The sequence below is a fragment of the Ranitomeya imitator genome, chromosome 4 (genome assembly GCF_032444005.1).
Source record: "Ranitomeya imitator isolate aRanImi1 chromosome 4, aRanImi1.pri, whole genome shotgun sequence".
NCBI classification, from domain to species: domain Eukaryota; kingdom Metazoa; phylum Chordata; class Amphibia; order Anura; family Dendrobatidae; genus Ranitomeya; species Ranitomeya imitator.
The window spans coordinates 712,731,068-712,757,778 of NC_091285.1; the positions used below are offsets into that span (position 1 = coordinate 712,731,068).

At 52.0% G+C, this 26,711-nt stretch overlaps 1 protein-coding gene across 2 annotated transcripts in view; it reads right to left on the bottom strand.

Annotated features, from left to right (window-relative positions):
* The window catches only part of LOC138677403 (alpha-N-acetylneuraminide alpha-2,8-sialyltransferase-like), a 287,030-nt gene that overhangs the window by 92,807 nt on the left and 167,512 nt on the right, over nt 1–26,711 (bottom strand). For both annotated transcript variants that reach the window (XM_069767498.1, XM_069767499.1), the window contains exons 5-6: nt 14,724–14,833; nt 2,649–2,735 (exon numbers count right to left, since the gene is read on the bottom strand). In XM_069767498.1, the coding sequence (XP_069623599.1) occupies nt 2,649–2,735; nt 14,724–14,833 (197 nt within the window). The remainder of the gene's footprint in view (nt 1–2,648; nt 2,736–14,723; nt 14,834–26,711) is intronic.

Here is a 26,711-nt window from a genome sequence, read left to right on the forward strand (position 1 = left end):
GCTGTTTCCGGGTTGTGTCAAGCTCACTGAGACACCTATGCTTGCCTCGTCGTGGTGCGGTCGGGTTAGCCAACTCCAGGGTGCCTCCAGTTTAGGAGCTTCCTATGTGGGCTGCGTGAACTGGTAGTCAAGGCTGGTTCTGTAGTGCCAGTAGGCCCAGCTCCCCCTGTAGGACTGTTGGGGTTCGGTAACTGCGGCTGCCTCGCGGCCTAGCTGTTCTCTCCTCTCCTGTGGGCCTTCGGGTCCACCACCTGGTTCCAGCACCGTCAGCTGGTTCTCGGCAGTGTCTTTTTCTCTTGTACCTTCTGCTCCCCATCCTGGTTCCAGTACCGTCAGCTGGTTCCGGGCAGAGCCTTTGGCTTAGGTGCCTCCTTCTGGGTATCCAAGTTCCACCAACGTCAGGTGGTCCTTGGTAGTGCTTTCAGGCACGGGTACCTCCTGCTTAGTAACCGGGTTCCAGTAACGTCAGCTGGTCCTCGGTAGTTCCATTGGCTCTTGGACCTTCGGCTACCCATCCGGGTTCCAGTACCGTCAGCTGGTTCTCGGCAGTGTCTTTTGCTCTTGTACCTTCTGCTCCCCATCCTGGTTCCAGTAACGTCAGCTGGTTCCGGGCAGAGCCTTTGGCTTAGGTGCCTCCTTCTGGGTATCCGAGTTCCGTCAACGTCAGGCGGTCCTTGGTAGTGCTTTTTAGCACGGGTACCTCCTGCTTAGTAACCGGGTTCCAGTAACGTCAGCTGGTCCTCGGTAGTTCCATAGGCTCTTGAACCTTCGGGTAGCCATCCGAGTTCCAGTTCCATCAGCTGGTTCTTGGCATTTTCTCAGCCTTCTTGTACCTTCTGCTACATTTCCAAGTTGAAGACCCTAACGTCGACGACCCGGAAGACCACCACGATGACGACGACACGGAAGACCACCCCGATGACGACGACGACGACGGCGGAGATGACGACACTGGAGACGACGACCCTGGAGACGACAACATGGAAGACCGAGAAGCAGAAGAACAAGAGGCTGCAGAACAAAGAGCAGAAGAACATTAAGCATAAGACTTAATATCAGAGCAAAAGATATTATCTAAATTATATGCAGAAGAAGACTAAGCAGTGTATGGGGGTGAGTCCGTTCCTCCTCGTGGTGCCCCTGGATAAAGCCTGATGCTGCAGGCCAAACTGAACGCGGACAAATGTAACTTTTGTGACTGGCAGAACGGAAGGTGTAATCTTCAAACTTTTATAGATAACAACTACGGGAATGCCTGTCACAAATGAGAATATGATGAAGAAGTAGAATAGGAAGAATAATAACAGTGGAATAAAAAGAATATGTAGAATAAGAAGAATAATAATAGTTGAATAAAATGAATATGAAGAATGTAATAAAAAAAAAAAAATAGGTAGAAGATGAAGAAGAAGATGAATAAGGTGAAGAAGTTGATGTCAAAGATGCTGATGATGATGAAGATGAAAGTGTGGGAAAAGAAAAAAAAAAAGAAAAAAAAGAAGGGGAAGGGCGTGGAATAGTGAAACATCAATATCTGACAAAATAAAAAAAAAATTTACATAGTCAATATCTTTGTCACTCCGAACGTCTTAAAAAAAAACAAAAAACATGCTATTCTATTTGATTGGGATAAACCTCTATGACTTTAATGTCTCCGCCACCTCCCCAAATACATCCGGCATTATTCTTAGTTGTTTTCCTTCATGTAGAATGAACCTACAAGGAAAGAAAGGGTTTATTTTAATTCCGATATTTTGGTCCCATTGACTTGCATTGGGATCGGGTATCGGTATCGGCGATATCCGATATTTTTTGAATATCGGCCGATCCAAACCGATACCGATACTTTCCGATATCGGAAGGTATCGCTCAACACTACTCATAAGGCTCACACACCTTTAGGCTATGGATTCTTTTAGAACATTCAAGGTTCAACTTGTAAAGTTTTATATTTTAATAACAAAAAGTTCAATGCTTACAATAAGAAAAATGTATTAAAATATGCTAATAAAAAGACATACAACTTATGCAAAACAGTATCAAAATAAACAGGAGAAAACTTACAGAAATGATCTAACTGGTAGTTTGCTTTCTGCTCCCTGAGGGGGGGGTTAATGGAGTTGGTGGAACACATCAGCTTCTCAGGCTGCCCTCACATGTGAACACAATTCTCTGTCTGCAGCCTAAATTTATAACTTTGGTCTGATGTCAGGTTTCTAGACCGGCCCCTCAGGCCAATATCATAACTGCTGCCTGTTTGATTGGGCCACGGCCGCGCCCCCAATGAATATATTATTTTATCTTGTGGAAAGGTTCTCAGGGATAGATTCCCTCAGGCCGCAATTAGCGTCTCCCCTCCAAGACCTAGAAGGTGCCAAATGTTGCTTTTCTTCTCGGCCCTAGCTAGACCCCCTGGTGAGATATGGAGACAGAATTTCTACTAGTCCCAAGGAAGTACCTATTAACACCTAGTTGCGACTTGCCTTCAGGACAGATGTTATATTATCACTAGTCACACACATAACCCTAGACATATGTCCCTACACACACACACACACACACACACACACATATATATATATATATATATATATATATATTTCACCACAATGTCTAATTTTCTTTGGCCAAACATCCCAGAAACTTACTTATCTATTAGGATGCTTGGGTTTGCTGAGACAATGTCCGTCTTAGTCCCGACATCTTGAGTCCAATTCAGTGGAGCTAAATTCAGCCTAGAAAATAAATGTTAGGAGACCAAAACTATAATCTGGGATAGTCACATCAAGAATGAACAATAACAGTTTAGGGCCCCTGCGTCTACATCTCACACCTGCGTCAGGTTCCACATGCACTTTTGCTTGCATGTTTTTATTAGGCACAATATATTGAGATATGCACCTGTGAATGCATAATACAGTTGCATTGACAAATTAAGTACACTGTCACCCTCATTTTGAGCATAGGGGCATCGCTATAAACTGTGAATCAGGGCCATTGGGAAGAAGAACTTACAATCTCTTCCTCCCATTTGTACAATGACCACCTGCTGAACAGAAGATCTGTGATGACATTTTTCTGTCCTTGTGCAATTAGTCTCTTCCTGACTTGAAAGCAACAAAGGACAAGGTCCGAGACTTTGCCGGGCAAGGTTACCAGATATGAATATTGTTTTTTGCGATAATTGTAGGTTCTATAGATAAGGGATATTACTGTCATGTTTCCTATCACAAATTTTAGGTGGCATGGATAGCATCATCCATCTCATCATCATTCCGGCAAAACAGAAGGGTCATATGTAGGTCACATAGCCAACTTTTGCTCCATTTAATCCATGCTTCAAAGGTCGTATGAGAACTCAATGGATTTTTACAATTATTTTTTATACCAAAAACACTATTCTTCCTCCTCTCTGACAAAAGAATGCTGCATTTGTAGGTAAATGAAAAGTAAGAAGAAGGTGTCTTCAACTGCGCTGCTTATTAGGACTGAGCTGCAGAATAAAATCAATGAATTTTATTAAAAGGTTTACAGGTCAACGCGTTTCAAGGTCACACACGACCTCTTCATCAAGACAAAAACCTATGAGTGACTGTGAAGAGTGTTTGTCTTATAAGCGGTCTTATATTTATTTCAGTATTATTGCCGGGTTTTATCTTATCATCACTCCCGTCACCTTCCAATCCCTTCCTCTTAATACACTCAAAGTTATATTCTTATGAAAAAAACGAAAAATTGGAGTCAAAGTCTGTCAAAGTATGCACAAAAAAATTATTTTTATTAGTGCAAAGACAAATGTGGGTTGCAAAATATCCTGTAAAATCAATCATTACAAAAGTATTACAGGTAAATTTAAGCGAAGGACACAGGAAAAACGTTTAAGTCAGGAAAACATCACTGAATACCAATAGGTGACCGGTAGGATCAAGTTCATAAAGTAATCACACCTTGCTGTGCACTGTAATTACGGGTAGTGTACAATGTAGTCTTAGGTCACAAACTGATCCTTACCCATGTTGGTCACTGTGATATGTCCTGACAGCCAGCCCCTACGCGCGTTTCTCCCCCCAAAGAAGCCTACGCGAAACGTGCGTAGGGGCTGGCAGTCAGTTGTGCCCTATTTCCTATCACTACCCTGCCATCTATCACTCCCTGCCTGGAGTGTGTTTATTGTTAAATAAAACTGTTAACTCTTGATCTGCCTCCTGTCTGTGATGACATCCTGCGATCTCTGCACTTGATGTAGTTGGCAGGATGTCATACATTGGCACGGAGACGGCAGATCAAGCAGTTGGAGCGGGACCTAGATGCAGCATCTCCCTAGGGGCCATGTTAAATAACCTCCCGAAGTTCACTGGGAGTAATACCATGCTTTGGAGTTGGACTGAGCGTATAAGGGGTATGAGGAGGATGCTTTCCATGACTCTGGCCCTAGAAGCAGAGGTGGCTATGATGGCTTTAGACGGGGAGGCCAGGGACTCTGTCATGCTCCTGCCCCCACAGACAAGGGGCACCCTGGAAAAAGTCATACTAATACTTGAGGTGCTGAATGCGGACCTTACGGCTGTAGGAGAGTTGCGCATGCGTCTGTTCGGCTGGGTTCAAAAAGAAGGGGGAGACGGTGACCCAATTTATGAATGCGCTACAGGAGCTCCATACTGCAATTGCTCACAAAGACAGGATAGGCGTATGATCCATTGACGTAGTGCTGCAAGACCAGCTAATGAGAGGCCTACGTGACGTGATGCTTAAGCAGAGTTTATGGTAATGCCTGAGAGTCAATCCCAGTATGACCTTCTCTGAAAGAGGAAGTGAGGCGCGCATGCGCGAGCAGGATCAGGGGCTGAAAGTTCCACTGGGGAAGGTCCGGAGGGGGAGGTGTCTGCTAACACAATTACTGTGCCCAATGGGTACAAGACATAAGTAAATACGGCAGATATGCATAGAATTGGCTGAGATTAAAAAGACCCCGGCCTTAGCTGTCAGACGGCCTGAAAATCATCAAAAGCCTGTTTCCCTGCGGGGGATGAAAATGGGCCAAGGAGGAGGGAATCCTGCGTGATATAAATGTGGAGAGTTAGGACATGTGGCCCGGTGGTGCACCAAAAGAGGAAGGTCTCTCCAGCGCCACCCATTAAACTAAGGGGCTCTGAGCCAGAGGGACGCCGCCCGGACCCTGATCCATTAAGAAGGAGTTCTAGAAGTCCCACAAATCTGGTGCCTGTGTGCCCCCTAGTCTGGGTAGAGATGAACAGATGAGCAGGACACTTTTTGGCTGATACAGGCTTTCAGGTGACCACATTGCCCGAAATATGCCAGAAATTTTTTTATCAACAGCTAATTAGAGCGGCCCAAGCTCAAGAGACCTCCAGTGGAGGGATGACCTTGGGAAGGTAATTGCCCCTAATTCATTCAATTGAGTCATACCACCAGGTCAAACAGTGCTGAACCTGCCCATCCAGGCTTGTTCCCCCTGAAAAGTGTGGAAATTCAGATTGAGCCGAGCAATCCCGACTAGCTACCACCAGGAATTCTTGTAGCACGAACGTTAGCCACGGTGCGAGATTGAGCAGTGCTTGTAAGCTGTGTGAATTTGGGGGAGACAGATCCTAACCCCCAAGGAGTGAAGTGGGCCACGTCATGAGAATGCCAGAAGAGTTGATGCTACCACAGGCTGCACAGCCAACCATCAAACAAGGAGATCCCTGGATGGTGACCGTGGATGCGGCATTGTCACCTGACCTGCGACATCTGATAGAGGGACATCGGATTCTAGAACAGATGAAAGCAGAAGTGACTCAACTCACGCCCCAACAAGTACAGCAGGTGGAGGCTCTGTTAGGAAAATACCAGGATGTGTTTGCGAAACACGAGGACAATTTTGAATGAACCACTGCAATCACCCGTGAGATTCCCACTGGAAATACAACGCCTATAAAAGAACGTTATCGTCAGATCCCCCTCAAATGTACAGTACCATGAGGTGAAGGGTATGCTGTCTCAGATTCTCCAGAGTAGGGTGATTTGGAAAAGCCAGAGCCCTTGGGCTGCCCAAATCACAATGGTGCAGAAGGATGAGACATTACGTTTATGTGTGGATTACCGCAAACTCAACATCTGTATGGTGCGGGACTCGTACCCATTGTAGAGGATTGAGGAGTCCTTGTCTGCTCTGGGGAATGTAAAGGACTTTTCAACTCTGGATCTTGCCAGTGACTACTGGCAAGTTCATATGTCCAAGCAAGACCGAGCCAAACCAGCCTTCATACTCCCATGGGGTTATTCGAATTTGATCGGTTGCCATTCGGCCTAGCCAACGCCCCAGGCATGTTTCAGCGGATCATGGAAAGATGCTTGGGAGATTTAAACTTTGAGGCCACCCCGCTTTTTTCTGGATGACATTATTGTTTTTGCTCCCTCGTTTGAAGGACATCTTCCGAGACTGGAACGAGTACTGAGTCACCTGCAGCAACATGGGCTAAAAGTGAAGATTCAGAAGTGTCATTTGTTTTGCACTCAAATCAAATATCTGTGACATGTCATCTCCACAGAAGAAGTGAGACCATCTTGTGAAAAGATTGCTGTGGTACAAGATTGGCCTACCCCAAAGACCGAGAAACACGCGCAGGCTCTCCTAGGACTCATGGGATATTTCAGACGCTTCGTAAAGAATTTCTCCCACATCGTGAACCCACTGCTGGAGTTATTAAAGGAAGTACCATCTAGCGCAAAAAACAGGACTGTACAGTGGGGAAAGCAACAAAAGGAAGCATTTCAAGCCCTGAAATTGGCCTTGACAGAGGCACCGGTGCTGGCCTATGCTGTATCTGCATACAGATGGGAGTCTGCACGGACTCGGAGCAGTGTTGTCCCAAATCCAGAAGGGAGAGGAGCGAGTGATCGCCTATGTGAGTCGGTCCCTACATGACTGAGAGGAACTCAGTAAGCTACAGTTCCTTTAAGATGGAATTGTTGGGTTTGGTGATGTAAAAGTTTGCTGAGTATCTGTCTGGTTCCGAAGTCCATGTGCTTATGGACAACAATAAATTGGCTCACTTGGAGACAGAGAAACTTGGGGCACTGGAACAGCTCTGGGTCACCCGGATGGTGAAATTCCACTACAAAATCACTTATAAGTAAGGCTAGGGTCACATTGCGTTATGTGACTGCGTTTAACGGACTACGTTACACTGCGGCATAACGCAGTGTAACGTAGTCCGTTAACGCCACCATAGCCTGTAATGGCGAACGCATGTGCCGTCATTTGAGTGATGGACTGCAAATGCTGCTTGCGGGGATCTGCGCTATCAGGATCGGCTAACGCGATCCCTTTTGGGACATTGCGTTAGCGCAGTCCGTAGCGCTATGCGCTAAACGGACTGCCCTAATGCAATGTGACCCTAGCCTTAGGAGCAGAGAATACCTATGCTGATGCCTTGACCCGAGTGGACTATGGGAAATCTGGGCCCAACAGCGATCAAGAATTGGAGGCTGAGGAGGTTCCTATATTCAGAGATACTGCCAGGATGGTGGTAGCCACGTTGGAACAGGTGCAGAAGGCGACTCAAGCCTGTCTACTGGGACAGTCCCGTGATGAATGGGTCCGAATACAACAGGAGGATGAAGAACTGGCTCAACTTAGACAATGGGTGTCTTCCAGACAGTTGCCCAGTCAGCAATAGAGAGATGCTTTGTCCTTCGGTGTCCTGCGGATGCTGCGACACTGGGAGAGTCTGCATTTGAGTGAAGGGATTCTGTACCAGAAAGTTCTCCTGTGATGGGAACTGAACGTCACCTGGCAAACAGTGATTTGTGAGATGCTGCTGTCCCAAGTGCCAACAGAAGCACACAAAACAGGGGCTTATTTCAGACCAGAGAAAATCTTTCAGTGGCTACAACGATTGGTATATCATCCTCATTTGAAATCAGCAGTGGAAGAAGCTTGTCAACGTTGTTGGAGGTGCGAGTTGGCTAGCCCCCTGAACAGAGGGCCCCCATACAAGCCATAAGGAAGTCTGCTCCGCTGGAGTTGCTAAATTATGGTGACAACCTGTGTTACTGCAATCTCAAAGTACATGCAGGGTTAAGTAGATGCAGCATCAGCCTGCTGGATTGTTGTGAGTACAGTTGTTTCATTGCTAAAATATGGCTGTAGAACATGAAACTTATATTTCTTCATTTTACCTTCACACCCTTATGTTAAAAATCTTTAACCAAGGAAGGAACATGCATCATATAGCGTTGTCATGGGGGGCATTGTTGCTAAATTGGACTTATCAAATATGTAAAAAGTGAAATGTGCATCTTTTGTTATAAAGATTTCACCATTAATTAGTATGGATCGCCCCCATGGGGCCGTGGGGTACTCGGTACCGGGTCCTGCGGTTCACAGGGGGAGGTCGCAGTGGCTGACCTGGTCCATGGCCCTGGGACGTCCGTGTAAAAGGGAAAGGTCTTTAAAGGAATAAAGTTTGTGTTCGTGACGCCATCTGTGGTATTCAGTCAGGGTGACCGACGCTGCTTTAAGGGGTCCGCTGGGGTGATGTTATGGCAGCTAGATCGTATACCTTCCCACAGGTGAAGTATGTCCCCAGGGCTTCCCGGTGTGTAGATGGTGGATGGTGAGAGGCGCAGTGAAGAACGAGGACACAAGGTTGCAGTCTCTTTACCTTTACTGAAGACTTCAGCATCCACAGTCCAGGGCACCAGATCACAGGGCAGGCAGAGTCCGGCCAGTTTGGAGGCAAGTCAAGAGTCCCCTTGTCCAGGTAGAAATCAGTAGCCTTCCTCCAGCACCGTGGTGTTGTAGTCTCTTACTGCTAAGCTTCTCATAAGGTCCTCACAACTGTTGTAGATGTTATGTCTCTCTCTTGTCCCCTGAATAGGATAGGACAAACCCGTATGACTGGTGGCTTGAGGTGGTTTATAGGCACTCTATCATGCCCCAGCCTCTAAAGGGTGCCACCGTGCCTCCTGGGTGTAGGGTGGACAGGTAACGTGAAATTAGCTGTCCTGCTGGTCTCTGGAGCAAGGCATAAAGGACGTTACTCCCTCGGTGTTCTGGCTACCGGGATTCTGCGCCTCAGAAGGAGGCAGCCTGTGTAGGGCTGGTCCCCTTTCTGATATCCACTTCTTTGCTATGACTTCCTTGCACGCTCTCTGAAATCTGTTCAGCTTTCTTTCCGTCTGCTTCCTAGGAGCTGCAGCACTTTAGGCCACAGGGCTCCTCTCCTTCCTTTCCCTCTGTCTCTCTGACAGGAACTGAACTCTTTCCCTCCAGATCAGGATGTTCTTATAGGGGAGTTCACCTTAAACAGGCTTAGAGCTCCCCTTTCTGGTCTGGAGTGTGAACATGTTGCATGCATTGTGTTATCTGACAAAGAGTTCTCCTTCATTGCCTCCAAACGTAATATTATGCTCCCCTAGAGGAAAGCAATACCACTGCGATGACCAGGACCCTGGGGCGCCGCACTCCCCCCTTCCCAAATCCTACCCCGTTAAATCCAGTACTCCCTGACTGGGATTGAAAAACAACAGTTACAGGTTAGCGAACAGACATACAAATTTTTGAAATGCAATGAAACAAATTAATATAACTGATGCTTCCCTTTATGGGAGGTGAGGACTCTTGAACGTTGCGAAACATATTTATACAAAGGTACATCGGTTACTGCCTTTGGTCAGATGAAGCAAAGAAAGGCTCTACCCACGCCGACAAAGTGGGCCGAACCAGAGTGCACCTTGGAGGTGCCAAACTATTTACAAGGAAAGTTTTTGGTAAGCATTATCCATTACCTTAATGTCCATTTTTTTTAAAGCCAGTAACAAAGATAAGCAAGCAATTCAAACATATAACAGCAGTTATTAACATTTTTAATCTTTGTAACGAGTTGAGATTTCACTCTTGGTGCTACGTGTAGACCTACGCAGTACAGGGATTGCTAGTGACCTGACGGGATTCACCTGTTCTCACTACCACTGGTGTAGTGCACTGTCTTATGGCTACACTTCTGGTGAGTCTATGTAGCACTGGACCTTCTGGGACTACTTCTACTTACTGTAGGCATGGCAGATTCACCAATAGCAGAGGGTGGATTTTCTGGTTCCACTGCTGGGGTGATACTGGCTGCTTGAACCTGTTGGTGTGAAGTCTCTTCTGGTTCAGGATGGTCTGGAATTACATTTTGTTCTGGTATTTCCAGCTGGGGAAACGTTAAGACAGGTATCACGATGGCCTGATGTACTTGGGTCCAAGACTGGGAAAAATCTCCAAGAACAGTGTGTATCATTTTCTCTTCCATAGGTGGAGATGTTCCTGGATCGGTTTCTCTGTTCCTCAATTTATCAGGGCATTTCTTGAGATGGTCTATGGATACTGCCATCGAAGTTTCTCCTCCATCTTGGCTGATAAGACAGACTTTAGTATTGTCAAAGTTGGACGGTAAGATGGTATATGCTTCTGCTTCCCACTGATCATCAAGTTTGTGCATTCTCCTTTTACGCTTTAACACTAGTGTTGAGCATTCCAATACTGCAAATATCAGGTATCGGCCGATATTCGCTGTATCGGAATTCTGATATCGAGTTCCAATACTTTTGCGATATCAGATACCGGAATCGGAAGTTCCCATAGTGCAATGATGCACTATAATGGAGTGTGGGCGGTGCGTGGGTGGAGACTGCGTGTGTGTGTGGGCGAGGTCTGTGCGTGACCATGGGGGGGTCTGTGCTTGCCTGCAGGGGGTCTGTGCGTGCATGCTGGGAGTCTGTACGGGCTGCTGGGGCTCTGTGCAGGCCTGCCGGATCTCTGTGCAGGCCTGCCGGGGCTCTGTGCGGGCCTGCCGGGGCTCTGTGCGAGCCTGCTGGGGCTCTGTGCGGGCCTGCCGGGACTCTGTACGTGTGTGCAGGCATCGTCCGATGGGACTACAAGTCCCATCGGACGATGCCTGCTACAGTGACAGTGAGTGACACATTAGCCAGGGACAGTAGTAGTCCCATCATTCAGCTAATGTGTTGAATGTAAAACAAAAAAAAAAATACTACATACATGCTACATACATACTACATACATACTAAATACTACACACATACTACATACATGCTGCATACATACTATTCCCTCTCTGAACCCTGCTTATACAGGTACTATACAGATGATCAGGTTTTTAAATACATCAGATAGGGATTATATACTCTACATTAGATAGGACTGCTCTATATGGGTATACCTTGACAATTTGTGGAGCAGCTTAGTATACATTTTTTTGCAAAAAACGTATCAACTAAATACCCTGTTTTTTACATCTTTTGACTAGCACTTGCTTATTTCTGTGATTTTTTTTACAACAGAGTATTTTTGACCTCACTGTGCTCTTTTGTGTCTTCAAGTTTCTTGATGGTGTGAACAGGTTCCTACAGACTTGTTCAATGTGCAAGTAGCCTATGTGTTTCTGGTTCTGATATACATACATACTACATACATACTGCATACTACATACATACTGCATGCTACATACATACTACATACAGTACATTCATACATTACATACAATACATACATATAGACATACAGTACATTAAACATAAAGTACATACTCACCATCACTTGTCACTTTGTTCCCCGAAGCCAGTGTCATCTGTAAAAAATATTAAAATATCAAACAACCACTCCCTGATCCGCAGAAATCCACGAGTGTCCCACGACGATCTCTGTTATGATACGATGACCTTGGAGCTGCATGAGAACTTTCACTGGAGAAAGTGGCCACTATACTGACTGCAATCCTGAACTTAACACTGCAACTAGAAGTAGCCGTGGAGTGTACCTAACACACCTAGACACCTCGTCACAGCCGGAGGACTAAATACCCCTAAAGATGGAAATGGAATACTATCTATACTCAGAGAAAATCCCCAAAGGATAGACAGCCCCCCACAAATATTAGCGGTGAGTCAGAGAGGAAAAAACATACACAGGCAGAAAAACAGGATTTAGCACAGGAGGCCACTCTAGCTAGATAGGACAGGATAGGACAGAGTTCTGTGCGGTCAGTATTAAAACCCTTCAAAACATCCACAGCAGAATATACAAAAAACTTCCTACATCTAACTAAAAGATGTAGGAGCGTAAATCTGCAACTCCAGTTAATCCTACAATCAGAGCAGGAATAAAACAAACAAGCACACAGCAGTGTGCCACAGACACAAAAAACCAAACTCTTATCTTTGCTGAATTTGGCAGCAAGCAGGAAAAGCCAGAAAGTGATCCAACACTTCACAAGGAACATTGACAACTGGCAAGGGCTAAAGGATCCTGCACAGCTAAATATCCCAGTCAGAATTGTAATCATCCGATACACCTGGCCAGGACTGCGAGTCAGAGACAACTGCATTCCCACCTACAACCACTGGAGGGAACCCAAGAGCAGAATTCACAACAGATCTCCCGCTGAGAACGGCAGCATCAGCTGATGCGACCGCTCTCCATGGGCTCAAGAAACACAATGACAAGAGGAAGGTATCCTTCAGCACTGTGTTCCTCCGCCGCTGTAAAAAAATAGTCCCTAGTCTCACTTTTGGCATTGCTGTGTGAGAAATTTTCCCACGCAGCAATTGCCATAAAGTGAGACTTCGTCCTAAGGTAACCTCTCATTGATGCACTGCAGGAGCCATTGTCTTCTGTCAGTGTGTCACTGAGAGTCTTATAGAGCAGTGACGACATCACCCGATATATAGGGGAGATCATCGTGGGACACTCGTTATTAATTGGACTACGGTGGACAGGTAGTATACGGTTTATTATTTTATGTTTTTTGAAGGCGCTGAAGTATGGTAAGTATGGTTAAATGAAGAATATTAAAACACTTTTTTCCTAATGTGTGTTTGTTTTATTAACCCTTTCTTACTATTGGATTAATGGATAGGCGTCTTATTGATGCCTCTCCATTATTAACCCGGCTTAATGTCACCTTACAATAGCAAGGTGACATTAACCCCTTATTACCCCATATCCCACCGCTACACTGGAGTGGGAAGAGAGGGGCCAAGTGCTGGAATTGGCGCATCTTACTGATGCGCCATTTCTGGGGCGACTGCAAACTGGTATTTGTACTCGCGGGGGGGGGGAGCAATATATCCATGGCCCTCTCTAGGCTATGAATATCAGCCCGCAGCTGTCTGCATAGCCTTTCTGGCTATAAAATATAGGGGGACCCCACATCATTTTTTGGGGGTCCCCCTATTTTAATAGCCAGCAAAGGCTACGCAGACAGCTTGGGGCTGATATTCATAGAAGGCTACAAATATTGGCCCCCGGCCATCAGCTTTCCCCCTCTGGCGCAGAAAATTTGCGCGGGAGCCCACGCCATTTTTTTTTTCCATTTTTTTTTCTTTTTTTAAATTAAACCCTCATTAAGGCCTATTTCACACTTGCGTCCGCACGGGTCAGTCGCTATGCATCGGGCCGACGTTCTGAAGCACGTTGTGAAATTTGTGCACGATGTGGGCAGCGGATGCAGTTATTCAATGCATCCGCTGCCCATTCTGAAGTCCGGGGAAGAGGGGGCGGATGGCAAAACATCGCGTCCGTTGTGTAACGGATCCGTCGTGTTTTGGCGGACCGTCGGCATGAAAAAACATTCAAGTGAACGTCTTTTCGTCCGACGCATCCGCAATTTTCTACCACGCATGCATGGCCGAAACTCCGCCCCCTCCTCCCCGGACTTCAGAACTGTATAGTGAAGAGTGACTGTAACATCTTTAGACCTAAAGACTGGTAGCATGTGGGTGCAGAGAGATTAAAAAGCTATTGTTTTCCTGTGCCTGCTGCTCCTGTAAGCCGCCTATACAGTATATAAAGACTATTAGCCTTCAATTGACCCTAAAGACCTTATATGTGCATTTGCGTAGTGTTCACTTTATGATGTTGTGGAGCATTATATTTCAGATCAATCATTTCACAATCACACTGGCTCTGCAGGTCCTGCACCTTCACAATCAATCTAACTCTGCAGGTCCTGCACCTTCACAATCACACTGACTCTGCAGGTCCTGCAGCTTCATAATCACACTGACTCTGCAGGTCCTGCACCTTCATAATCACACTGACTCTGCATGTCCTGCACCTCCTTATCACTTGAATCTTGATATTATTGCAAATACACTGAGACTAAGTGACCCCTGTTACATGTTCTTCAGTGCTGAAGTAGTACACCACTAATTTAGGCCTTTCAATTCATTTGTATAACGACTTGTGTGCTCTCATCTCCTAACCCTAGACTATAAAATCCAAAAATGGCCCCTACTTTCCCTGCTCTCATGTTTCATCGTCTTTGCGATAGAGCCTCCAACTTGACTTCACTAGACTATGGATTATCATATCTGCTAGGTATTATGAGAAGGCTCGTGCAGCACCAGACGTTATATGAGCACACTCTTTGGTTGATGCAATCTTTGGCAATGTGTGAATTGGCGCTGGGCATTTGTTTTAGTGATCTGTGCTTTGTTTGAATTCTTAATGATCTGTAAATTTCAATCATCTCCTGCACTAATAGTATCTAAGTGCCAAATGGCAGAAGTTAATGTTGTACTAGCTTTAGGTCTCACCTGCCTGACTAATATCAAGAAATTAAAAGATTTGGAGACCATTAGACTGAGCCACCAAAGGAGGACCTGGTAGCTTTCAGTTTGATGATCTGGGACATCATGGGTCATTTCATTCTTACCTGAACACAAAATCTGCTTGGTCAATGTCAGCGCCACAGAAGCTGCTCTTCAAGATGCCGCCATTACCGACCACCGCACAACTTCTGATGGGTTTAGTAAATGGAGATGTCTGTCAGGAAAGAGAAGAAGGAGCAAGAGAAAGATGTGGAAAGGGAGAGAGAGTAAGAATGAGAGAGAAAAGGAAATGTAATAGAGAGATAAACAGAAGGAAATATAGGTAGAGGAAAAGAGAAAGCGATAGAGAGAGGGAAAGAAAAATAGAACAAAGAGAGGAAGAAGAAAAGAGTCAATGGATATTAAAATGAGGCAAAAGAGTTAATATCAAGTAAAATGTAACAAAACAAACTCTCGAAATGTTGTATGTGTATATAAATATATATATATACTAGCTATTGAACCCGTTCTACGCCCGGGTGGCGAGCATTTATATTGGTATATGGTCTCCATCCTGGTATGTGCTGCTCCATCCTGCGTCCCCATCCTGTCATGTGCTGCTCCATCCTGCGTCCCCATTCTGTCATGTGCTGCTCCCATCCTGCGCCCCCGTTCTGTCATGTGCTTCTCCCATCCTGCGCCCCCGTTCTGTCATGTGCTGCTCCCATCCTGTGCCTCCATTCTGTCATTTGCTGCTCCCATCCTGTCATGTGCTGCTCCCATTCTGCGCCCCCGTTCTGTCATGTGCTGCTCCCATCCTGCGCCCCCGTTCTGTCATGTGCTGCTCCCATCCTGCGCCCCCGTTCTGTCATGTGCTGCTCCCATCCTGTGCCTCCATTCTGTCATTTGCTGCTCCCATCCTGTCATGTGCTGCTCCCATCCTGCGCCCCAGTTCTGTCATGTGCTGCTCCCATCCTGCGCCCCCGTTCTGTCATGTGCTGCTCCCATCCTGTGCCTCCATTCTGTCATTTGCTGCTCCCATCCTGTCATGTGCTGCTCCCATCCTGCGCCCCAGTTCTGTCATGTGCTGCTCCCATCCTGCGCCCCCGTTCTGTCATGTGCTGCTCCCATCCTGCGCCCCCGTTCTGTCATGTGCTGCTCCCATCCTGCGCCCCCGTTCTGTCATGTGCTGCTCCCATCCTGCTCCCCTGTTCTGTCATGTGCTGCTCCCATCCTGCGCCCATTCTGTCATGTGCTGCTGTCATCCTGCGCCCGTTCTGTCATGTGCTGCTGCCATCCTGCGCCCGTTCTGTCATGTGCTGCTCCCATCCTGCGCCTCCATTCTGTCATGTGCTGCTCCCATCCTGCGCCCCCGTTCTGTCATGTGCTGCTCCCATCCTGCGCCCCCATTCTGTCATGTGCTGCTCCCATCCTGTGCCTCCATTCTGTCATTTGCTGCTCCCATCCTGTCATGTGCTGCTCCCATCCTGCGCCCCCGTTCTGTCATGTGCTGCTCCCATCCTGCGCCCCCGTTCTGTCATGTGCTGCTCCCATCCTGTGCCTCCATTCTGTCATTTGCTGCTCCCATCCTGTCATGTGCTGCTCCCATCCTGCGCCCCAGTTCTGTCATGTGCTGCTCCCATCCTGCGCCCCCGTTCTGTCATGTGCTGCTCCCATCCTGTGCCTCCATTCTGTCATTTGCTGCTCCCATCCTGTCATGTGCTGCTCCCATCCTGCGCCCCAGTTCTGTCATGTGCTGCTCCCATCCTGCGCCCCCGTTCTGTCATGTGCTGCTCCCATCCTGCGCCCCCGTTCTGTCATGTGCTGCTCCCATCCTGCGCCCCCGTTCTGTCATGTGCTGCTCCCATCCTGCTCCCCTGTTCTGTCATGTGCTGCTCCCATCCTGCGCCCATTCTGTCATGTGCTGCTGTCATCCTGCGCCCGTTCTGTCATGTACTGCTGCCATCCTGCGCCCGTTCTGTCATGTGCTGCTCCCATCCTGCGCCTCCATTCTGTCATGTGCTGCTCCCATCCTGCGCCCCCGTTCTGTCATGTGCTGCTCCCATCCTGCGCCCCCATTCTGTCATGTGCTGCTCCCATCCTGTGCCTCCATTCTGTCATTTGCTGCTCCCATCCTGTCATGTGCTGCTCCCATCCTGCGCCCCCGTTCTGTCATGTGCTGCTCCCATCCTGCGCCCCCGTTCTGTCATGTGCTGCTCCCATCCTGCACCCCCGTTCTGTCATGTGCTGCTCCCATCCTGTGCCTCCATTCTGTCATTTGCTGCTCCCATCCTGTCATGTGCTGCTCCCATCCTGCGCCCCAGTTCTGTCATGTGCTGCTCCCATCCTGCGCCCCCGTTCTGTCATGTGCTGCTCCCATCCTGCGCCCCCGTTCTGTCATGTGCTGCTCCCATCCTGTGCCTCCATTCTGTCATTTGCTGCTCCCATCCTGTCATGTGCTGCTCCCATCCTGCGCCCCAGTTCTGTCATGTGCTGCTCCCATCCTGCGCCCTCGTTCTGTCATGTGCTGCTCCCATCCTGTGCCTCCATTCTGTCATTTGCTGCTCCCATCCTGTCATGTGCTGCTCCCATCCTGCGCCCCAGTTCTGTCATGTGCTGCTCCCATCCTGCGCCCCCGTTCTGTCATGTGCTGCTCCCATCCTGCGCCCCCGTTCTGTCATGTGCTGCTCCCATCCTGCGCCCCCGTTCTGTCATGTGCTGCTCCCATCCTGCTCCCCTGTTCTGTCATGTGCTGCTCCCATCCTGCGCCCATTCTGTCATGTGCTGCTGTCATCCTGCGCCCGTTCTGTCATGTGCTGCTGCCATCCTGCGCCCGTTCTGTCATGTGCTGCTCCCATCCTGCGCCTCCATTCTGTCATGTGCTGCTCCCATCTTGCGCCCCCGTTCTGTCATGTGCTGCTCGCATCCTGCGCCCCCATTCTGTCATGTGCTGCTCCCATACTGTGCCTCCATTCTGTCATTTGCTGCTCCCATCCTGTCATGTGCTGCTCCCATCCTGCGCCCCCGTTCTGTCATGTGTTGCTCCTATTCTGCGCCCCCGTTCTGTCATGTGCTGCTCCCATCCTGCGCCCCCGTTCTGTCATGTGCTGCTCCCATCCTGTGCCTCCATTCTGTCATTTCCTGCTCCCATCCTGTCATGTGCTGCTCCCATCCTGCGCCCCCGTTCTGTCATGTGCTGCTCCTATCCTGCGCCCCCGTTCTGTCATGTGCTGCTCCCATCCTGCGCCCCCGTTCTGTCATGTGCTGCTCCCATCCTGTGCCTCCATTCTGTCATTTGCTGCTCCCATCCTGTTATGTGCTGCTCCCATCCTGCGCCCCAGTTCTGTCATGTGCTGCTCCCATCCTGCGCCCCCTTCTGTCATGTGCTGCTCCCATCCTGCGCCCCCGTTCTGTCATGTGCTGCTCCCATCCTGCTCCCCTGTTCTGTCATGTGCTGCTCCCATCCTGCGCCTCCATTCTGTCATGTGCTGCTCCCATCCTGCGCCCCCGTTCTGTCATGTGCTGCTCCCATCCTGCGCCCCCATTCTGTCATGTGCTGCTCCCATCCTGTGCCTCCATTCTGTCATTTGCTGCTCCCATCCTGTCATGTGCTGCTCCGATCCTGCGCCCCCGTTCTGTCATGTGCTGCTCCCATCCTGCGCCCCCGTTCTGTCATGTGCTGCTCCCATCCTGTGCCTCCATTCTGTCATTTGCTGCTCCCATCCTGTCATGTGCTGCTCCCATCCTGCGCCCCAGTTCTGTCATGTGCTGCTCCCATCCTGCGCCCCCGTTCTGTCATGTGCTGCTCCCATCCTGTGCCTCCATTCTGTCATTTGCTGCTCCCATCCTGTCATGTGCTGCTCCCATCCTGCGCCCCAGTTCTGTCATGTGCTGCTCCCATCCTGCGCCCCCGTTCTGTCATGTGCTGCTCCCATCCTGCGCCCCCGTTCTGTCATGTGCTGCTCCCATCCTGCGCCCCCGTTCTGTCATGTGCTGCTCCCATCCTGCTCCCCTGTTCTGTCATGTGCTGCTCCCATCCTGCGCCCATTCTGTCATGTGCTGCTGTCATCCTGCGCCCGTTCTGTCATGTACTGCTGCCATCCTGCGCCCGTTCTGTCATGTGCTGCTCCCATCCTGCGCCTCCATTCTGTCATGTGCTGCTCCCATCCTGCGCCCCCGTTCTGTCATGTGCTGCTCCCATCCTGCGCCCCCATTCTGTCATGTGCTGCTCCCATCCTGTGCCTCCATTCTGTCATTTGCTGCTCCCATCCTGTCATGTGCTGCTCCCATCCTGCGCCCCCGTTCTGTCATGTGCTGCTCCCATCCTGCGCCCCCGTTCTGTCATGTGCTGCTCCCATCCTGCACCCCCGTTCTGTCATGTGCTGCTCCCATCCTGTCATGTGCTGCTCCCATCCTGCGCCCCCGTTCTGTCATGTGCTGCTGTCATCCTGCGCCCGTTCTGTCATGTACTGCTGCCATCCTGCGCCCGTTCTGTCATGTGCTGCTCCCATCCTGCGCCTCCATTCTGTCATGTGCTGCTCCCATCCTGCGCCCCCGTTCTGTCATGTGCTGCTCCCATCCTGCGCCCCCATTCTGTCATGTGCTGCTCCCATCCTGTGCCTCCATTCTGTCATTTGCTGCTCCCATCCTGTCATGTGCTGCTCCCATCCTGCGCCCCCGTTCTGTCATGTGCTGCTCCCATCCTGCGCCCCCGTTCTGTCATGTGCTGCTCCCATCCTGTGCCTCCATTCTGTCATTTGCTGCTCCCATCCTGTCATGTGCTGCTCCCATCCTGCGCCCCCGTTCTGTCATGTGCTGCTCCCATCCTGCGCCCCCGTTCTGTCATGTGCTGCTCCCATCCTGCGCCCCCATTCTGTCATGTGCTGCTCCCATCCTGTGCCTCCATTCTGTCATTTGCTGCTCCCATCCTGTCATGTGCTGCTCCCATCCTGCGCCCCAGTTCTGTCATGTGCTGCTCCCATCCTGCGCCCCCGTTCTGTCATGTGCTGCTCCCATCCTGCGCCCCCGTTCTGTCATGTGCTGCTCCCATCCTGTGCCTCCATTCTGTCATTTGCTGCTCCCATCCTGTCATGTGCTGCTCCCATCCTGCGCCCCAGTTCTGTCATGTGCTGCTCCCATCCTGCGCCCTCGTTCTGTCATGTGCTGCTCCCATCCTGTGCCTCCATTCTGTCATTTGCTGCTCCCATCCTGTCATGTGCTGCTCCCATCCTGCGCCCCAGTTCTGTCATGTGCTGCTCCCATCCTGCGCCCCCGTTCTGTCATGTGCTGCTCCCATCCTGCGCCCCCGTTCTGTCATGTGCTGCTCCCATCCTGCGCCCCCGTTCTGTCATGTGCTGCTCCCATCCTGCTCCCCTGTTCTGTCATGTGCTGCTCCCATCCTGCGCCCATTCTGTCATGTGCTGCTGTCATCCTGCGCCCGTTCTGTCATGTGCTGCTCCCATCCTGCGCCCGTTCTGTCATGTGCTGCTCCCATCCTGCGCCTCCATTCTGTCATGTGCTGCTCCCATCTTGCGCCCCCGTTCTGTCATGTGCTGCTCGCATCCTGCGCCCCCATTCTGTCATGTGCTGCTCCCATACTGTGCCTCCATTCTGTCATTTGCTGCTCCCATCCTGTCATGTGCTGCTCCCATCCTGCGCCCCCGTTCTGTCATGTGTTGCTCCTATTCTGCGCCCCCGTTCTGTCATGTGCTGCTCCCATCCTGCGCCCCCGTTCTGTCATGTGCTGCTCCCATCCTGTGCCTCCATTCTGTCATTTCCTGCTCCCATCCTGTCATGTGCTGCTCCCATCCTGCGCCCCCGTTCTGTCATGTGCTGCTCCTATCCTGCGCCCCCGTTCTGTCATGTGCTGCTCCCATCCTGCGCCCCCGTTCTGTCATGTGCTGCTCCCATCCTGTGCCTCCATTCTGTCATTTGCTGCTCCCATCCTGTCATGTGCTGCTCCCATCCTGCGCCCCAGTTCTGTCATGTGCTGCTCCCATCCTGCGCCCCCTTCTGTCATGTGCTGCTCCCATCCTGCGCCCCCGTTCTGTCATGTGCTGCTCCCATCCTGCTCCCCTGTTCTGTCATGTGCTGCTCCCATCCTGCGCCTCCATTCTGTCATGTGCTGCTCCCATCCTGCGCCCCCGTTCTGTCATGTGCTGCTCCCATCCTGCTCCCCTGTTCTGTCATGTGCTGCTCCCATCCTGCGCCCATTCTGTCATGTGCTGCTGTCATCCTGCGCCCGTTCTGTCATGTGCTGCTGCCATCCTGCGCCCGTTCTGTCATGTGCTGCTCCCATCCTGCGCCTCCATTCTGTCATTTGCTGCTCCCATCCTGCGCCCCCGTTCTGTCATGTGCTGCTCCCATCCTGCTCCCCTGTTCTGTCATGTGCTGCTCCCATCCTGCGCCCGTTCTGTCATGTGCTGCTCCCATCCTGCGCCCCCGTTCTGTCATGTGCTGCTCCCATCCTGCGCCCCCGTTCTGTCATGTGCTGCTCCCATCCTGTGCCTCCATTCTGTCATTTGCTGCTCCCATCCTGTCATGTGCTGCTCCCATCCTGCGCCCCGGTTCTGTCATGTGCTGCTCCCATCCTGCGCCCCCTTCTGTCATGTGCTGCTCCCATCCTGCTCCCCTGTTCTGTCATGTGCTGCTCCCATCCTGCGCCTCCATTCTGTCATGTGCTGCTCCCATCCTGCGCCCCCGTTCTGTCATGTGCTGCTCCCATCCTGCTCCCCTGTTCTGTCATGTGCTGCTCCCATCCTGCGCCCATTCTGTCATGTGCTGCTGTCATCCTGCGCCCGTTCTGTCATGTGCTGCTGCCATCCTGCGCCCGTTCTGTCATGTGCTGCTCCCATCCTGCGCCTCCATTCTGTCATGTGCTGCTCCCATCCTGCGCCCCCGTTCTGTCATGTGCTGCTCCCATCCTGCGCCCCCATTCTGTCATGTGCTGCTCCCATCCTGTGCCTCCATTCTGTCATTTGCTGCTCCCATCCTGTCATGTGCTGCTCCCATCCTGCGCCCCCGTTCTGTCATGTGCTGCTCCCATCCTGCGCCCCCGTTCTGTCATGTGCTGCTCCCATCCTGTGCCTCCATTCTGTCATTTGCTGCTCCCATCCTGTCATGTGCTGCTCCCATCCTGCGCCCCAGTTCTGTCATGTGCTGCTCCCATCCTGCGCCCCCCGTTCTGTCATGTGCTGCTCCCATCCTGTGCCTCCATTCTGTCATTTGCTGCTCCCATCCTGTCATGTGCTGCTCCCATCCTGCGCCCCAGTTCTGTCATGTGCTGCTCCCATCCTGCGCCCCCGTTCTGTCATGTGCTGCTCCCATCCTGCGCCCCCGTTCTGTCATGTGCTGCTCCCATCCTGCGCCCCCGTTCTGTCATGTGCTGCTCCCATCCTGCTCCCCTGTTCTGTCATGTGCTGCTCCCATCCTGCGCCCATTCTGTCATGTGCTGCTGTCATCCTGCGCCCGTTCTGTCATGTACTGCTGCCATCCTGCGCCCGTTCTGTCATGTGCTGCTCCCATCCTGCGCCTCCATTCTGTCATGTGCTGCTCCCATCCTGCGCCCCCGTTCTGTCATGTGCTGCTCCCATCCTGCGCCCCCATTCTGTCATGTGCTGCTCCCATCCTGTGCCTCCATTCTGTCATTTGCTGCTCCCATCCTGTCATGTGCTGCTCCCATCCTGCGCCCCCGTTCTGTCATGTGCTGCTCCCATCCTGCGCCCCCGTTCTGTCATGTGCTGCTCCCATCCTGCACCCCCGTTCTGTCATGTGCTGCTCCCATCCTGTGCCTCCATTCTGTCATTTGCTGCTCCCATCCTGTCATGTGCTGCTCCCATCCTGCGCCCCAGTTCTGTCATGTGCTGCTCCCATCCTGCGCCCCCGTTCTGTCATGTGCTGCTCCCATCCTGCGCCCCCGTTCTGTCATGTGCTGCTCCCATCCTGTGCCTCCATTCTGTCATTTGCTGCTCCCATCCTGTCATGTGCTGCTCCCATCCTGCGCCCCAGTTCTGTCATGTGCTGCTCCCATCCTGCGCCCTCGTTCTGTCATGTGCTGCTCCCATCCTGTGCCTCCATTCTGTCATTTGCTGCTCCCATCCTGTCATGTGCTGCTCCCATCCTGCGCCCCAGTTCTGTCATGTGCTGCTCCCATCCTGCGCCCCCGTTCTGTCATGTGCTGCTCCCATCCTGCGCCCCCGTTCTGTCATGTGCTGCTCCCATCCTGCGCCCCCGTTCTGTCATGTGCTGCTCCCATCCTGCTCCCCTGTTCTGTCATGTGCTGCTCCCATCCTGCGCCCATTCTGTCATGTGCTGCTGTCATCCTGCGCCCGTTCTGTCATGTGCTGCTGCCATCCTGCGCCCGTTCTGTCATGTGCTGCTCCCATCCTGCGCCTCCATTCTGTCATGTGCTGCTCCCATCTTGCGCCCCCGTTCTGTCATGTGCTGCTCGCATCCTGCGCCCCCATTCTGTCATGTGCTGCTCCCATACTGTGCCTCCATTCTGTCATTTGCTGCTCCCATCCTGTCATGTGCTGCTCCCATCCTGCGCCCCCGTTCTGTCATGTGTTGCTCCTATTCTGCGCCCCCGTTCTGTCATGTGCTGCTCCCATCCTGCGCCCCCGTTCTGTCATGTGCTGCTCCCATCCTGTGCCTCCATTCTGTCATTTCCTGCTCCCATCCTGTCATGTGCTGCTCCCATCCTGCGCCCCCGTTCTGTCATGTGCTGCTCCTATCCTGCGCCCCCGTTCTGTCATGTGCTGCTCCCATCCTGCGCCCCCGTTCTGTCATGTGCTGCTCCCATCCTGTGCCTCCATTCTGTCATTTGCTGCTCCCATCCTGTTATGTGCTGCTCCCATCCTGCGCCCCAGTTCTGTCATGTGCTGCTCCCATCCTGCGCCCCCTTCTGTCATGTGCTGCTCCCATCCTGCGCCCCCGTTCTGTCATGTGCTGCTCCCATCCTGCTCCCCTGTTCTGTCATGTGCTGCTCCCATCCTGCGCCTCCATTCTGTCATGTGCTGCTCCCATCCTGCGCCCCCGTTCTGTCATGTGCTGCTCCCATCCTGCGCCCCCATTCTGTCATGTGCTGCTCCCATCCTGTGCCTCCATTCTGTCATTTGCTGCTCCCATCCTGTCATGTGCTGCTCCCATCCTGCGCCCCCGTTCTGTCATGTGCTGCTCCCATCCTGCGCCCCCGTTCTGTCATGTGCTGCTCCCATCCTGTGCCTCCATTCTGTCATTTGCTGCTCCCATCCTGTCATGTGCTGCTTCCATCCTGCGCCCCAGTTCTGTCATGTGCTGCTCCCATCCTGCGCCCCCGTTCTGTCATGTGCTGCTCCCATCCTGTGCCTCCATTCTGTCATTTGCTGCTCCCATCCTGTCATGTGCTGCTCCCATCCTGCGCCCCAGTTCTGTCATGTGCTGCTCCCATCCTGCGCCCCCGTTCTGTCATGTGCTGCTCCCATCCTGCGCCCCCGTTCTGTCATGTGCTGCTCCCATCCTGCGCCCCCGTTCTGTCATGTGCTGCTCCCATCCTGCTCCCCTGTTCTGTCATGTGCTGCTCCCATCCTGCGCCCATTCTGTCATGTGCTGCTGTCATCCTGCGCCCGTTCTGTCATGTACTGCTGCCATCCTGCGCCCGTTCTGTCATGTGCTGCTCCCATCCTGCGCCTCCATTCTGTCATGTGCTGCTCCCATCCTGCGCCCCCGTTCTGTCATGTGCTGCTCCCATCCTGCGCCCCCATTCTGTCATGTGCTGCTCCCATCCTGTGCCTCCATTCTGTCATTTGCTGCTCCCATCCTGTCATGTGCTGCTCCCATCCTGCGCCCCCGTTCTGTCATGTGCTGCTCCCATCCTGCGCCCCCGTTCTGTCATGTGCTGCTCCCATCCTGCACCCCCGTTCTGTCATGTGCTGCTCCCATCCTGTGCCTCCATTCTGTCATTTGCTGCTCCCATCCTGTCATGTGCTGCTCCCATCCTGCGCCCCAGTTCTGTCATGTGCTGCTCCCATCCTGCGCCCCCGTTCTGTCATGTGCTGCTCCCATCCTGCGCCCCCGTTCTGTCATGTGCTGCTCCCATCCTGTGCCTCCATTCTGTCATTTGCTGCTCCCATCCTGTCATGTGCTGCGCCCATCCTGCGCCCCAGTTCTGTCATGTGCTGCTCCCATCCTGCGCCCTCGTTCTGTCATGTGCTGCTCCCATCCTGTGCCTCCATTCTGTCATTTGCTGCTCCCATCCTGTCATGTGCTGCTCCCATCCTGCGCCCCAGTTCTGTCATGTGCTGCTCCCATCCTGCGCCCCCGTTCTGTCATGTGCTGCTCCCATCCTGCGCCCCCGTTCTGTCATGTGCTGCTCCCATCCTGCGCCCCCGTTCTGTCATGTGCTGCTCCCATCCTGCTCCCCTGTTCTGTCATGTGCTGCTCCCATCCTGCGCCCATTCTGTCATGTGCTGCTGTCATCCTGCGCCCGTTCTGTCATGTGCTGCTGCCATCCTGCGCCCGTTCTGTCATGTGCTGCTCCCATCCTGCGCCTCCATTCTGTCATGTGCTGCTCCCATCTTGCGCCCCCGTTCTGTCATGTGCTGCTCGCATCCTGCGCCCCCATTCTGTCATGTGCTGCTCCCATACTGTGCCTCCATTCTGTCATTTGCTGCTCCCATCCTGTCATGTGCTGCTCCCATCCTGCGCCCCCGTTCTGTCATGTGTTGCTCCTATTCTGCGCCCCCGTTCTGTCATGTGCTGCTCCCATCCTGCGCCCCCGTTCTGTCATGTGCTGCTCCCATCCTGTGCCTCCATTCTGTCATTTCCTGCTCCCATCCTGTCATGTGCTGCTCCCATCCTGCGCCCCCGTTCTGTCATGTGCTGCTCCTATCCTGCGCCCCCGTTCTGTCATGTGCTGCTCCCATCCTGCGCCCCCGTTCTGTCATGTGCTGCTCCCATCCTGTGCCTCCATTCTGTCATTTGCTGCTCCCATCCTGTCATGTGCTGCTCCCATCCTGCGCCCCAGTTCTGTCATGTGCTGCTCCCATCCTGCGCCCCCTTCTGTCATGTGCTGCTCCCATCCTGCGCCCCCGTTCTGTCATGTGCTGCTCCCATCCTGCTCCCCTGTTCTGTCATGTGCTGCTCCCATCCTGCGCCTCCATTCTGTCATGTGCTGCTCCCATCCTGCGCCCCCGTTCTGTCATGTGCTGCTCCCATCCTGCTCCCCTGTTCTGTCATGTGCTGCTCCCATCCTGCGCCCATTCTGTCATGTGCTGCTGTCATCCTGCGCCCGTTCTGTCATGTGCTGCTGCCATCCTGCGCCCGTTCTGTCATGTGCTGCTCCCATCCTGCGCCTCCATTCTGTCATTTGCTGCTCCCATCCTGCGCCCCCGTTCTGTCATGTGCTGCTCCCATCCTGCTCCCCTGTTCTGTCATGTGCTGCTCCCATCCTGCGCCCGTTCTGTCATGTGCTGCTCCCATCCTGCGCCCCCGTTCTGTCATGTGCTGCTCCCATCCTGCGCCCCCGTTCTGTCATGTGCTGCTCCCATCCTGTGCCTCCATTCTGTCATTTGCTGCTCCCATCCTGTCATGTGCTGCTCCCATCCTGCGCCCCGGTTCTGTCATGTGCTGCTCCCATCCTGCGCCCCCTTCTGTCATGTGCTGCTCCCATCCTGCTCCCCTGTTCTGTCATGTGCTGCTCCCATCCTGCGCCTCCATTCTGTCATGTGCTGCTCCCATCCTGCGCCCCCGTTCTGTCATGTGCTGCTCCCATCCTGCTCCCCTGTTCTGTCATGTGCTGCTCCCATCCTGCGCCCATTCTGTCATGTGCTGCTGTCATCCTGCGCCCGTTCTGTCATGTGCTGCTGCCATCCTGCGCCCGTTCTGTCATGTGCTGCTCCCATCCTGCGCCTCCATTCTGTCATGTGCTGCTCCCATCCTGCGCCCCCGTTCTGTCATGTGCTGCTCCCATCCTGCGCCCCCATTCTGTCATGTGCTGCTCCCATCCTGTGCCTCCATTCTGTCATTTGCTGCTCCCATCCTGTCATGTGCTGCTCCCATCCTGCGCCCCCGTTCTGTCATGTGCTGCTCCCATCCTGCGCCCCCGTTCTGTCATGTGCTGCTCCCATCCTGTGCCT